At 49.2% G+C, this 12,036-nt stretch overlaps 1 protein-coding gene and 1 long non-coding RNA gene across 7 annotated transcripts in view; one reads left to right on the forward strand and one right to left on the reverse strand.

The window, feature by feature from the left end:
- Nucleotides 1-1,336: 1,336 nt before the first annotated feature.
- On the reverse strand, nt 1,337-4,378 carry LOC148133170 (uncharacterized). Its single transcript, XR_015746546.1, has 4 exons — nt 4,130-4,378; nt 3,879-3,949; nt 1,612-2,149; nt 1,337-1,533 (listed from the first exon to the last, which is right to left on the reverse strand). It is a non-coding gene; the product is annotated as an uncharacterized LOC148133170 (long non-coding RNA).
- ZEB2 (zinc finger E-box binding homeobox 2) overlaps nt 1,972-12,036 on the forward strand; it is a 170,674-nt gene continuing 160,609 nt past the window's right edge. Inside the window, exons 1-2 of one of the 6 annotated variants that reach the window (XM_026673510.2) lie at nt 1,972-2,215; nt 5,279-5,417. In XM_026673510.2, the coding sequence (XP_026529295.1) occupies nt 5,345-5,417 (73 nt within the window). In that variant the 5' untranslated portion in view covers nt 1,972-2,215; nt 5,279-5,344. The other 5 variants (XM_026673507.2, XM_087950071.1, XM_087950073.1 and 2 more) reach the window with 5 other exon arrangements.

Genomic DNA, 12,036 nt, shown 5'->3' on the forward strand with positions numbered 1-12,036 from the left:
GGCGGAGAGTCCAGCCACAGACACCACCGCCCCCTCCCCTTCGGGAAGCTGTGCATCTGCCGCCCGGATCGTGCAGCTCCACCTCGAGAAGTGGACATTTCCCGTGTGCCTGGCTGTGTGTTGCTTCTACTGACCTCGTGTCAAAGTGGCCCGTTAGAGAAGAAAGGGAGAACGGGCAAAAAAAAAAAAAAAGTGGGGGGGAAGACGGCCAGCAAAGGGCCCAGTTCTCTCATTCCAGTTCGGTGCTCTAATCCCCTGCTGTTGTTGCAGTTTGTTTTTTTAGGCTTTTGCCCGTAAACGGTTGTTTCCCCGCGCACCCTTCTCCCTCTCTCTTTCGCCCTCTCACATATACAAACACACATACTGGTGTGCCTACAAAGCAGCTTTTTGATTAACCAAATTCAAGAGCATTGGTTAAGAACACATTTTAAGTTTCGTGTGTGTGTGTGGTTTTTTTTTTAAAGGTTCCCCTGGGAATATGGACTCGGAATTGGTTAATAATGTGCAATACTTGGTAAATTGCTGACTTCCAGATGTTGGGAGGGGGGTGAGGGGGGAAAAAACAGAAAAGAAATATCTTTCTTGTTTAAGACCTACATAACCTGATTGGATTAGGACAGGCACGTCATATTGGGAACCGTTTTTGAGTGATGATTTAATTAACCATACAGTCAAAGCTGTATTCTTTAGGACATCCCAGTCCGATTTGCATAACCAATCCCCACAGTGCAAAGGTGGAGTCTAAAGGCCTAATTTTCACGTTTTTTTTAAAAAAAAAAAATTCCCCAAAGTCCCCCCAAATACACATACTAGACTTGTTGCCTCTAGGAACCATAGCTACTTACTCAAATCTATATCTATCAAAGTATAATTATATTTACCTAAGTTCCTGTATGTATATGCATATAGATTGCATATGCATACTCATAACACATACATTGACATAGTATAGTGTATATAGTGTATATAGTGTATATAGTAAAGTACAGTATAGTATAGATAATATAGCATAGTATAGCATAGGGATAGCATAAGGATAGGCATAGCAAGAGATGAATATATATTTACATAGGAGACAGAGGTTTGTGTGTGTGTGTGTGTTTGTAATATGGAGGATATATACTGTTCAACAAATTCGGCTAACTTGCAAGGTTTACTTATTAAAAAACCCCTCAAATCTCCCCTTATTCTTATGTAACTCATGCCATTGAAATGTTCCTTAAGAGCCCTTTAACATACAGAGTGTGGCCCCATCTCTTTGCAAAGGTATGAGGGTGGAGAGGAAATTAATGAATTCCTGAATATTAAGAGAAAAAAACCGTTAATTTCTCTATTCTACCAAGAGAGAGGATTGGTTTTAATATCCAAGCACACATCACCCTCGAAACTACCTCCGTTTGGAAGCAGCTCCCTTGGATTCGGGCGGTTTTACTTCCAAGGAGGACTATAGAGGATCAAAGGCTCCGCGCGTAGAGGTAAAATAAATGCAGAGTTAGGCGAGGGTCGGAAAGAGGCGCGGAATTTAGGGGGTCGCTTGTCCTCTTCCTTGCCATTATCCTTGCCACCCCCACCCCCACCGACCCCCATTATGAAATAGTTACCCCCACACACACACACACCCGTTCCCCAGAAATCTTGTTGGGTTTGTGCTGCGTGCCCCCGGGCCTGGCTATTGCGGAGGAGCGTCTTCGAAGGCCCCGCCGGGGTGGGGAGACGCGACTCTTTAAAAGCCCCAAGGTGGCTCGCGGTAACTTTCAGCTCCTTGGAGTTGTGGCGAGTTCTGGCGAATGGGGCTTCGCCGCTTTCCGCCTTGCATCCAGTAGGATTTAGTAGGGAGGATAACGATGCCAAAGGCTTGATGGCTGGGGAGGGAGGGAGGGAAGGAGGCAGGGCAGGGAGGGAGAGAGGGAGGGTGGGTGGAAAAGAGGGAGGGAAGCACGGAGGGAGGGAGGGAGGGCGGGAGGTGGAATTGCATTTCTTCCACTAAAGCGTTTGCGGAGACTTCAAGGTATAATCTATCCCAGATCCTTCCTTTCCCAGAGAGAAACTTGGCGATCACGTTTCCACATGATGCTCACGTTTGGTGCTCTTCAATTATCCCTCGCCACAAAGATAGGTGGCGTGTGTTTCAGGGTCCTCTCTCCTCTCTCTCCGACAGAAAAGAAAAAGAAAAAAATGCCATTAGAAGAGGCGTAACACGTCAGTCCGTCCCCAGGTTTGTGTTTCCTGGAGTGGCAGAAAGAGATCAGTCCTAACCTGCCCAGCAGGAATAACGGTCCCTCCCGACAACTCTTTGAGAAGCCTCCCCTCCCTCCGCCAGCTACAGCTCCCCGCACCTTTTTTTTTTTCCTCCCTTTTTTTTTTTCTTTTTCCCCTTCTTCACTCCGCGGCTTTTTCATGCTTCTTCTTCTCTTCACTGCTGGCCAAAACTACAAACAAGACTTCGCAGGTACGTTCTCCGATATATTTTCCCTTCTCTTCTTTTTGCTCCCTGTCCCCCCACCCCCCATTCCTTCGTATTTTCTCTTTCTCCCCCTCGGATTTTACACAATTGCTAGGTTAGGGGGTCTGTTTTCCTTGTCTGTAGCTGGGGAGGAAGTGGTAATGAGGGGAGATAATTCTATTTTCTCCCCCCCCCTCCCCTAGAATTTCATTTGAGTTCCTTTGGAAACAAAAAATAAAGGAGTCGGAATCTTATTCTTCGAACTGTTCTTACCTAGGGGAGGAAATCGGGTTTTCTTCCATCCTTACACCTGGCTAACCAGGTTTTAAAAAAAGTTATTTCTTCCCCTCTGTGGGCGAGTGTGGATGTGTGTATTTTACAGTTCTCAGTGGAAGAGAAGGGGAGAAAGTTGTACTTTCCAAATTTAGATCTCTTTGGGGGCAAGGATTATTCTGGTTTTCCTTCAGGTTCCCATTTACACACCTTAAAGTTTACACATACCTGTTAATGATTTTCAAGCTGTGAGTAAGTACAGCACAGCCATGGCTGGATAATAAGATGGTAACTGAGTTTTGCTTTGAAAGGGACTCCTAGCAAACATTATTATGATTATTATGGTGATGATTATTCCTTCTGCTTAGGCAGTTTCATTTCTTACTTTTATTTTCTGACTTGGGTGAAGTAACAATTCAGTTTCTGGGATTCTTACCCAGAAGTGAAAGTAGTGACTGGAACTAGTTTGAAAGTCATTTAGAAAAAAAGAAAGAGAGAGAGAGAGATAACCTAGGAAGAGACATGAGGACGAAATCTTCCAGTTTTCCAAAATACTGGCTATTTAATTTATTTTTTTTAATATCCAAGAAAGGTAGGTAGTCACTTACAAACATTGAGGTCGAAATTTCACTCTGCTGTTTTCTTCCCCGATTTTGCCACCAACTCAAGAAATCTATCAGGGCGCTGCTGGTTAGTTTTGCTTTGAATAATTTGCTCGCTTCCTCCCCGGCTTGGGTTTAAAAAAAAAAAAAAAAAAGCCTTTAGCAGAGAATGGCAAACTCTGTAGAGTTACAAGTCTCCAGCCACAAGGCTCGGAGCGTCTCTATTCGGTCACTCAAGCACACTTTAGTGCGAGGCTCAAGATAGGCGAGACAGGCAAGTCCAGGGCGCTGGGCTCAGTTCGCCTGGGCCAGTTGGCGCTGTTACCTGCACCGCCAGGGATTCTTTAAAGAGAGCTTCCAAATTGTTCCCCGGAGCTGCGAGATTTTTTTTTAATTGTTTATTTTTTTTTATTTAAAAAAAAAAGGTTTAAAAAAAATGATAAGGAAGCAGCCACTTTAGAAGGAAGAGGAGAGAATCACCCCCTCGCCTGAAAACCTGTAAAGTTGTTTTTTTTTCCCGAGCAGTCCACGTTACTCCCAAGTAAACTTGGGGGACTTACTGTCATGCAAAGGCGCAGAGAGGATGCCGCGAACCCAGCCTCAGCGTCCATTTTTAGGCGACCAAAGAGCCCTGTAAATATGGGAAGGGCAGACAAAAGACGAGGTGAGGATGAATTCGGTTCAGGAGATCAAGGGTTAATCGTCCTTGTTTTACAGATTGCATCTGTTACATCTTTTATGGTTGCCCGCCCCCCCCCTCCGCTCCCCCCCCTCCCTATCCCACCAACCCCGCAACCCCGGCTAAACTAACCCTCCAGTCGGTGCAGCGTGCGCGGTTGTTTTGTTTGTTGTTGTTGTTTTGTGTGCGGGTGTGTGCGTGCGTGCGTGTGTGTTAAAGCTACCACCTAGCCTCCCAAGCCCTAGCGCTGTGGGTTTCCCCCAGTTTTGACAAGCTAGACCTCGGCTCCGGCTGGCGGCCGCCCCTCGGACGAGCCCGCCGCCTTCGACCGCAGCTCGACCGCGCGCGCGAGCGAGCGAGCCCCGGGGGGGGGAGCGATGGTGCCGGCGGAAGAGTTGGACGCTCCGGCCGCTCTTCCTCCTCCTCCTCCTCCTCTTTCTCTCTTCCCCTCCCCCCTTTCCAAGGTTCCTTCTGGAGGAGAGCTGAGATGACATACGGAGGCTTTGGTGTGTGTGTCGTGGGGGGGAGAAAGGAAGGGTTGGGGGAGAAAGAGATCGAGAGAGATCCTGTGCTGGATTTGGTCGGCGTGACTTTCCAAGTGAGAGAAACCGGCGGGGAGGGGAGGGGTGTGCGGGATAAGCCAACCGACAACCGCTTGTGTGTGGCTCTCTTATCAGCCGCTAGCCATGTGCGTGATATGTATTCTGTGCGCCACAGCCTATGCAAAGTAGGTACAGCGTGGAGATCCTGAGTACTTTTCGGAAGAAACGAATCCGCCCAGCCATTTGAGTCAAGCTATCTTTCTGTTGGGCGACTGGGGGTGGGGGGGATGGGGGGGAAGAGAGCGAGCGAAAGAAATTAACCTCGAGTGCATTCCCCCTATAGGTCATGAGTCATTTTGAAGATGTAGCGGTTGCGTGTATGTATTTATGTGGGTCTCTCTCTCTCTCTCTCTCTCTCTGAGCTCCTTTGCCGGCGGAGGAATAATAATCACGCTTAATAACATTAATAAACAAACACGCAAACAAGGCAGCGCCATGGCGCAGGGGGAAGGAGCGAAGAAGAAAGCTGCCCCCGTTTCTTCTGAAGGGAAGGGAAGGGGGCTGCTCCGCCCGGGCGCGTCCGTGGCCGTCGCTGGTCAGGGGGCGGGCGGGGGGGGTTGTCTCCTTCCGTGCGGGGGAAGTGGGGGAAATCGCCGCTCCGTGGGTTCCCTTTGGCGCCCTGCGTTTGAACGGGATCTCGCCATGCCCACCCGGTTCCCTCTGTTTGGTTGTTCCATAGAGTCTGCGTGTTGCTGAATCAGAGAGCCGAGTCCATGCGAACGAGCCATCTGATCCCCTCTTATCAATGAAGCAGCAGATCATGGCGGATGGCCCCAGGTGTAAGAGGCGAAAACAAGCCAACCCAAGGAGGAAAAACGGTAAGGGGGGAAGCCGGGTGGGGGAGGGGGGCGGTGGAAAGAAGGAGCGCGGGGGGCTCTCGGGGCCGGGCGCGGAACCTTCCGTCAAACTTTTCTTTTCTTTTGTGATTGTTTTGTGCTTTTTTTTTTTTCTTGGCTGCTTTTTTATTTTTTTATTTTTGTACACTTTGGGTCCCGGCGACTCTCTCACTTGGAGAGAAAGAGGACGGGAAGAGTGGGGGGGGGAGGCGCTGGGGAGGAGGGGGAGTCCAGAACAAGAAGAGCCCCTCCTCTCTCCTCTCTCTCTCTCTCTCTCTCTCCCTCCCCTTTACGGCCGAACCCTGGATTTTGGACTGGCGCCTGGCGATGGCTTGTTCGGTGGCGGAGAAAAGGGAGAGGAGCGCCCGAAGAGAAAGAAAGAGGAAGGGCTCGCTCGGCTTGTTGTCTGTTTGCTTGGAAGAGCGGCGGCGGCGGCGGCGGCGGCGGGGAGCTCTGTGTGTGTGTAGGGGGGGGGGGTGAGGTTGAAGGGAATCCAGCGGAGGGTGAGTGTCAGGGGATCCCGAGGCGTTTCTATTCCGCTATGTGTGCCTGAGCCGCCCGCTCCCCCTCCCCCGCCTCCCTCGAGTGCCGTAGGATCCCTCCTTTATAACGTTAGTATTTTCTCTAACGTGTGTCCCCCCCACACACACACACCCGCCACCCTTCCCGGCGCGCGCCTTTGCCTTTCCTTTGAAGAAGTCCAATCAAAGTAGGCAGGAAAAGATCTCGGGTTGTTGTTGTTGTTGTTGTTTCTTTTATTTTGTTTTTTTTTTTCCTTGGAGGGCAAGATTCTTTCAGAAAGGAAGTGGGGGACTCCAGGCGCTTAGGGGGAGAGAATTGAGGAGGGGAGAGATTCCCCCCCCTCCTCTCCTTCCTGAAGCTGGGGGGTTGGGGGGGAGAGAGAGAGAGAAGCTGAAAGTTTCTCGCCTGTAGCCTTAGAGCGAATCAGCTAACGGTCCTGACTGCTCGGGCTGCCGAGCCGGCGAGATCGCCCAGGAAGACCCGTTAGATCCCTCCCTGCCTTTCCGCCTCTCGCTTTCCTCGCCCTCGGGCCCGCCGTTGTCTCTCTTCCTGCTTTTCCTTTGATCCCTTTGCTTTCCCTGCCACAGTCCTCGCTCATCCAAACCCCCACTCCGTCTCTCTCTCTCCCCCCCTTTCTTTCTCACACACAAGAAAAGCGAGCAAGGAAAAGGGAGGAGGCACTTTTGAACACATCCAGGACTTTTCACGTTGTCATGATCAGCCCCTGCCATGGATCCGCGTGTATGTGTGTGTGTGTGTAGTGTGTGTGTGTGTGGGGGGGTGTTTCTGGCAGAGATTAGGGAAAAGAGGGGGTGGATTGGAAGAGATTTTTTAACAGCTTCATTAAAAAAAAAAAAAAAAGCGCACACACACACACAGGAAAACCCAAACCGCTAAGTCAGAGGCTGGGAAAAGCGGGGCGGGGAGAAGACCGAAGGGACAGCAGCGTGAGAAATTTTGATCTGAACTGGCGGAAGAGTTTACTTGGGGCTTAAAAGGGAGCCTTCCTTCGCCAAGGAAACCTCTCCGTAGACAGCCGTTGCAATGCTTGTAAAGGGGGTGAACTTATTTATCCAGGCTGCCCCCTCCTGTCATCTCCGCAGCCTTTGGGGAAACGTGTGGGGAAAGGTTAGGTTCACTAAGATAGGCTTCTATGGTGGATTTGTGACTTTTCCCAGTTCGCTTGCTGGGTGTGGGGTGGAGGGGAGTCCATTCTCCTCTAGCCTCTCTGCCTTTTTCTCTTCGGCTCACAACTTCCAGAGTTTTCCGAATACACACACACACACACACATACACACACAGGGGGAGTGGTGGTAAATGCAGTGTCTCTTAGTAATCGGCGTTATCCTGCCTCGCTCTGTAGAGTTGGAGCAACTTTTCTTTAGAGAAGGAGATTTTTTTGGGGGGGCGAAGGATCCATTGGAATCACCCTGTCTTTGCAAACCCTAATCAGTTAGCTTTTTCAGCAGCCCGACTTCGAAAAACGGGAGGTGTGGGGGGGGGAGAGAGAGAAAGGAGAATTAAAATACAACAAGGCGGGTGGATTCCAAACAAACAAACGCTTACTGTGTTGGGTGGCTTTTTTTTTTTTTTTTTTGCTTGCGGGCCCGGGTGACTAGGAGCCATGCGTGGGGGAGTGGTGGGGACTTTCAGGTTCAGAAACTCTTGGTTAAGTAAGTTGTGCGAGCTGCTATTTCTTCTCCCCTTCCCGGGCCCCCATTTCATGTTGCCTTTGATCTCCTTCTTAGGGTACTTGGGGGGGGGGAGGAAAAACAACTCCAGGCTTAGGATAGACCTTCTTTAAGGTGGTCTGGCCAGAGGAAACCCCTTCCTTCTCTACCTACCTCTCCCTCATCTGCTGTCTGAGGGGGCCAGGGCCCTAGGGAAGGCTTCCCTCGCCTCTCTACTCTTCCGCCTCTTCTTTCCTTTGCTGGCGAAGAAACGCTGTTTATTGATTGGCTTCAAATCAACGCGGATCTGTAGGACTCTCCTTCTCCTCCCCCTTGTCAGAAGGGCAGAGGATGCTGGTCAGATCTCTGGGTCAAAATGGATGTTTTCTCTCCCCTTCCCCCTTTTTTCAGGACACACACACACACACACACAAAATCACCTTCTCCCTCTCTAAGGTCTTTCTGAGAAAGGGTGGAATGATCTGTCAGACTAGAGGTGGAGGGTTGTTTTTTTTCCCCTCTCTCTTTGGAAGCGTCCCCGTTTCAAGGCAGGATGGGGTGGTTTAATCCACTTTATTTATCTTTCTCAGAGGTTTGTGTGCGCGCAGGCAGAGAAAGACTGTTAGCTTATCTTTTTTAAAGCTTGTCCGTTCCCCTGCGGTAAATATCTGCCTGTATATCTTAGACGTTCCATATTTCCTCTTAACAGTTTGATCGAGAGGAAGAAGGGGGGGGGGGAGAAATGACATGAGTGGCATGTGATAATATGCCTACGATGCGAATAGGAAACAGGCACAATTAGAGCATGCAGAAAAGCCCAGAATAATATTAATGTTGCTACCCCAGCTTTCCAGCGACTGGAAAGGGAAGAGAGAGAGGCTGTAAGGCGATTGAGTCCTGAAGTTTGAACTAACTGCTCTTTTAGTTCCTCCGAACTTCTCTGGAGCTTTCAGAGTCGCTAACCTGAAGTTTCAAAACGCTCAGCAACGTGTTGCAACGGAGGGGAGAGCTAGGCCAGCCCTCCCCTTCCTATCGGAGGTGTGCAATTTTGTTGTTTTCGTGTTTCTCCGGTGAGAAATGCTCCGATTTGGAATCACAAGAAACTGTCGCTAAAATGCGTTTCCTTTTCCTTTCTCTTCCCTCTCATCTCACCATGGGGATTGCTGGAGATATATCCACACCGGAGTATATTTTCTGTTCTCTATCTCCTCTATTCTTCTGGATTGGAGGATGGAAGGTGGGGAGAATTGTGACTTCATTGAGGGTCTGGTTCCCCCCCAGTAAAGTTACATTGAATGCAACTAGTAGGCAAAGATACCATCTAGAAGAAATTCAAGGGTTTCATACTTAGGATCAAAATGTTTTTGGTTTTTTTTCTATTTAGCTTCCTTAAAAAAAGAGGGGGAATCAGGACAGAGCAGAAGAAGCCATCCTATTTGGAGCAAATCTCTACAATGATAGGACTCTCTCTCTCTCTCTCTCTCTCTCTCTCTCTCTCTCCTCTCTCTCTCTCTCTCTCTCTCTCTCTCTCTCTCTATTTGATTTGTTGACTGTTTTCAATTGGTAGCCATCCTACTTGAGTAAGGACTAAAACTAGGAACTGCAAGCATGGATGAAGGCTGGCACTGTTTAAAGACAAGCTTGCTGGTTCTCCCTATGAGAGAGAAGTGTTGTTTTTTGTTGTTGTTGTTGTTGTTGTTTTGAATGCCCCATTGATTAGGAGAGAAATGGAGCTGGCAGTTGGAGGGTCATCCGGAAGGATAAAGGTTAGTGCTAAGGAAACGGAGGGGAGGGCCACAAAGGAGATGGAAATATTAAGTTAGGGGAGTGAAATGCCCAAGCCCCGTCCTTTCTTGGTTTTGCAGGAAAGTTGGGGGGGGGCGGGTGTGTGACTGAAATGCTGGGAAGCAAGAGGCAACCTTCCTTGCCCAACCTTGCATTCCCCACCTTCCTTTCTCCATTGGGGCTGCCCCAAGGAGTATCCCCCCTCTCCATAGCTTCCTTGCTGCAAAGCTGGAAACTTTCGTCAAGTTCTGACTCCATTGGCTTGAGTTTTGGGGCGGTGCTATACCCCCTCCAGCGCCACTGGTGAAGCCAACTTGGACTTTAATAACAAACAAACAAAAAAAAAAACCATAGGAAGTGGTGGGGTTGTTCAACCTAACAAGAAGAAGGACCCTCTTCTTCTCTCTCTCTTTGGGATAAGAGGGGCTCAAATATTTTTTTTCAGTCACATCGGCTTGACCACATCGGCTTCTTTAAGAAACAAAACACCACCACAAGGTGCTAGAATTGTGCTCCCTCCCCTCTGCACACCTGGTCTCTCTCTCTCTCTCTCTCTCACACACACACACACACACAGAGTTTGCAGGGGCTGTCTGACTCAACCCCCTCCAAGGAACTGGCAGAAGGAAAGGGCAGCAGGACTGACTGATTCCTCCTCACCCTACCACCCCTCTACTCCAACCTGGCTAGCCTGAGAAGTCTTAGCTTTTTACTCTTCCGGGGGTTCCATGACAGCAGCACCAAATGACACTCTTGAGAACTGGGCTGCTCTGGCCCCATTCTTTCTCCCTGGAGAAGGCGGAAAAGGATGGGGGGGGGCTACTGAGATGCAGCTGCGCTTTGAAAGAGCATCTTAGGTGTGTTGGAGAAAGTGGGGGCATGGGAAAGCAAAGGGGGAGACAGATGTAGGAACCCCAGGAAGCAATTTAGAATTCCCCCTACCCTCTCCATTTCAGGTGCAGTCATGGAGAAGGTGTCCCGGAAAAATCTAGCTTTCTTGACCCATTGGTTAGAGGGCCGGGGGGTGACTTTTGCAGAGTTAAGGCCTCCCTCCCCATAAAAATATTCTGCACCTCCTGTTTGCTCCAAAATAGCTGTCGATTGTGGGGGCAGCCTTCAGAGCACAGTCCAAGGTCTAACCAAAGGCCATGCTTCTTGAGACCCAAGCAAAACGAGGGGCGTGGGGGAGGGTACGCAGAAGGCTGTCTCCCTTGTCAAGGTGGATGTATTTATTTTTGTCTGAAGAGGTTGCTGGCGGCTGAGAATAGAATCCTCCAGAGAATCTTGTTCATGACCAAGTTAAAACTAGGACAATCCCCGAGAGGAGCTTCTTAAAAATTCCCCCCTCCCCTCTTGAATATTACCACCCCACACACCTCTTTATGACATTCTCTCCCCCCCCCACACACCTCCAAATTATAGTGACCCTGAGTCTGTTTGAGATGAATTCACCATGGAGTTTAAAATAATGATTTTTATTTTTTTTTAAGCAACACACACATCCAGCCGCATCTCAGGGGAAGCTTAGAAAAACCTCCAGCTATATGGGAGGGCATTCCCTAAGGGAGAAATCAGATTTCTTTCTCTCTTTTAAAAGTGGGAAGAGAAGTGGGGATTCTCTGAAAAGCATCGGGGATGTTTGGCTTCACAAGCATCTGGGCTATAGCTGCATTATCCCAGTGCTTTTAAGGTGCATTTTCTCCTCTCTGAAAGGGAGGCCTTTGTCCTCTTTTCTAAGCGACCCCCACACACACTGCCCCCCAGCCGTGGGCTTCCCAAGGTAGACACTATTTTGTGCCTGTCACCCAGAGAAGGGAGTGCAGGTTTGCAGTGCTCACAGACAATTGATTGTTTGCCCTAATGTGTTTCATTTACATGTTTATAACGTCAATAGTGCTGGGGTGTCCACTGTACCATTCATTCAGGCCTTCTCACAAGGGTACAATTGTCTGAATGGCGAAGTCAGACACCTTTTTGATTGCTCTTTGGTTGTCTTTTTTCCTCCCTTTTTTTTTTTAAGAAAGAGAGGGAGGAGGGATGGGAGAGAGAGCGAGAGAAAACGAGCGAGAGAGGTCTCTGAGGCAAAAAAAAAAAAACACTAGTTGAAAACGTGCAGCATTAAATGTTATCAAGGAAGCAGATGGGAAAGCAAAAAATGGGGGGGCAGAGAAGCCTCTGGATGTTTCAAGGACACCCCCTCCCAACGTTTGTAAAGTTGGACAGTTCTGTTCAATTGCTTTATTCAAAGAATCCCCCCCAATTTCTCAGGTGGCTTGGGTCTAACTTGGGCTTCTGTAGCTCTTTCCTTCCCGATTTCGGTTTCTTTATTCCACGCTCCTTCACTCCCTCTCTCGCAGAAACGCATTTTTGCTTGTTCAAGAACGCCGCCTTCCACCCGTTAGGAAAAGAATCCCGTGGCAACTCCTCTAGCGGACTTGACTTTAGGATCGGGGCGTTGCGGCGGCTGTTTCGCTTTTCTCTCTTCCCCAAGCCCACTTCCAGCGCCAGTCAGGAAGCCAATTTGTGAGCATTGATTTGTGTCTGTGGCGGGAGTGTGCGTGTGAGAGAGTGGGTAAAGGGAGAGGGTGGGTAAGCTGGGTTGAGGGTGCCCTGCCGCTCAGTCT

Source organism: Notechis scutatus, chromosome 1 (assembly GCF_049901735.1).
Source record: "Notechis scutatus isolate UNSWTSFEM ecotype Mainland chromosome 1, rNotScu1.2, whole genome shotgun sequence".
NCBI lineage: Eukaryota > Metazoa > Chordata > Lepidosauria > Squamata > Elapidae > Notechis > Notechis scutatus.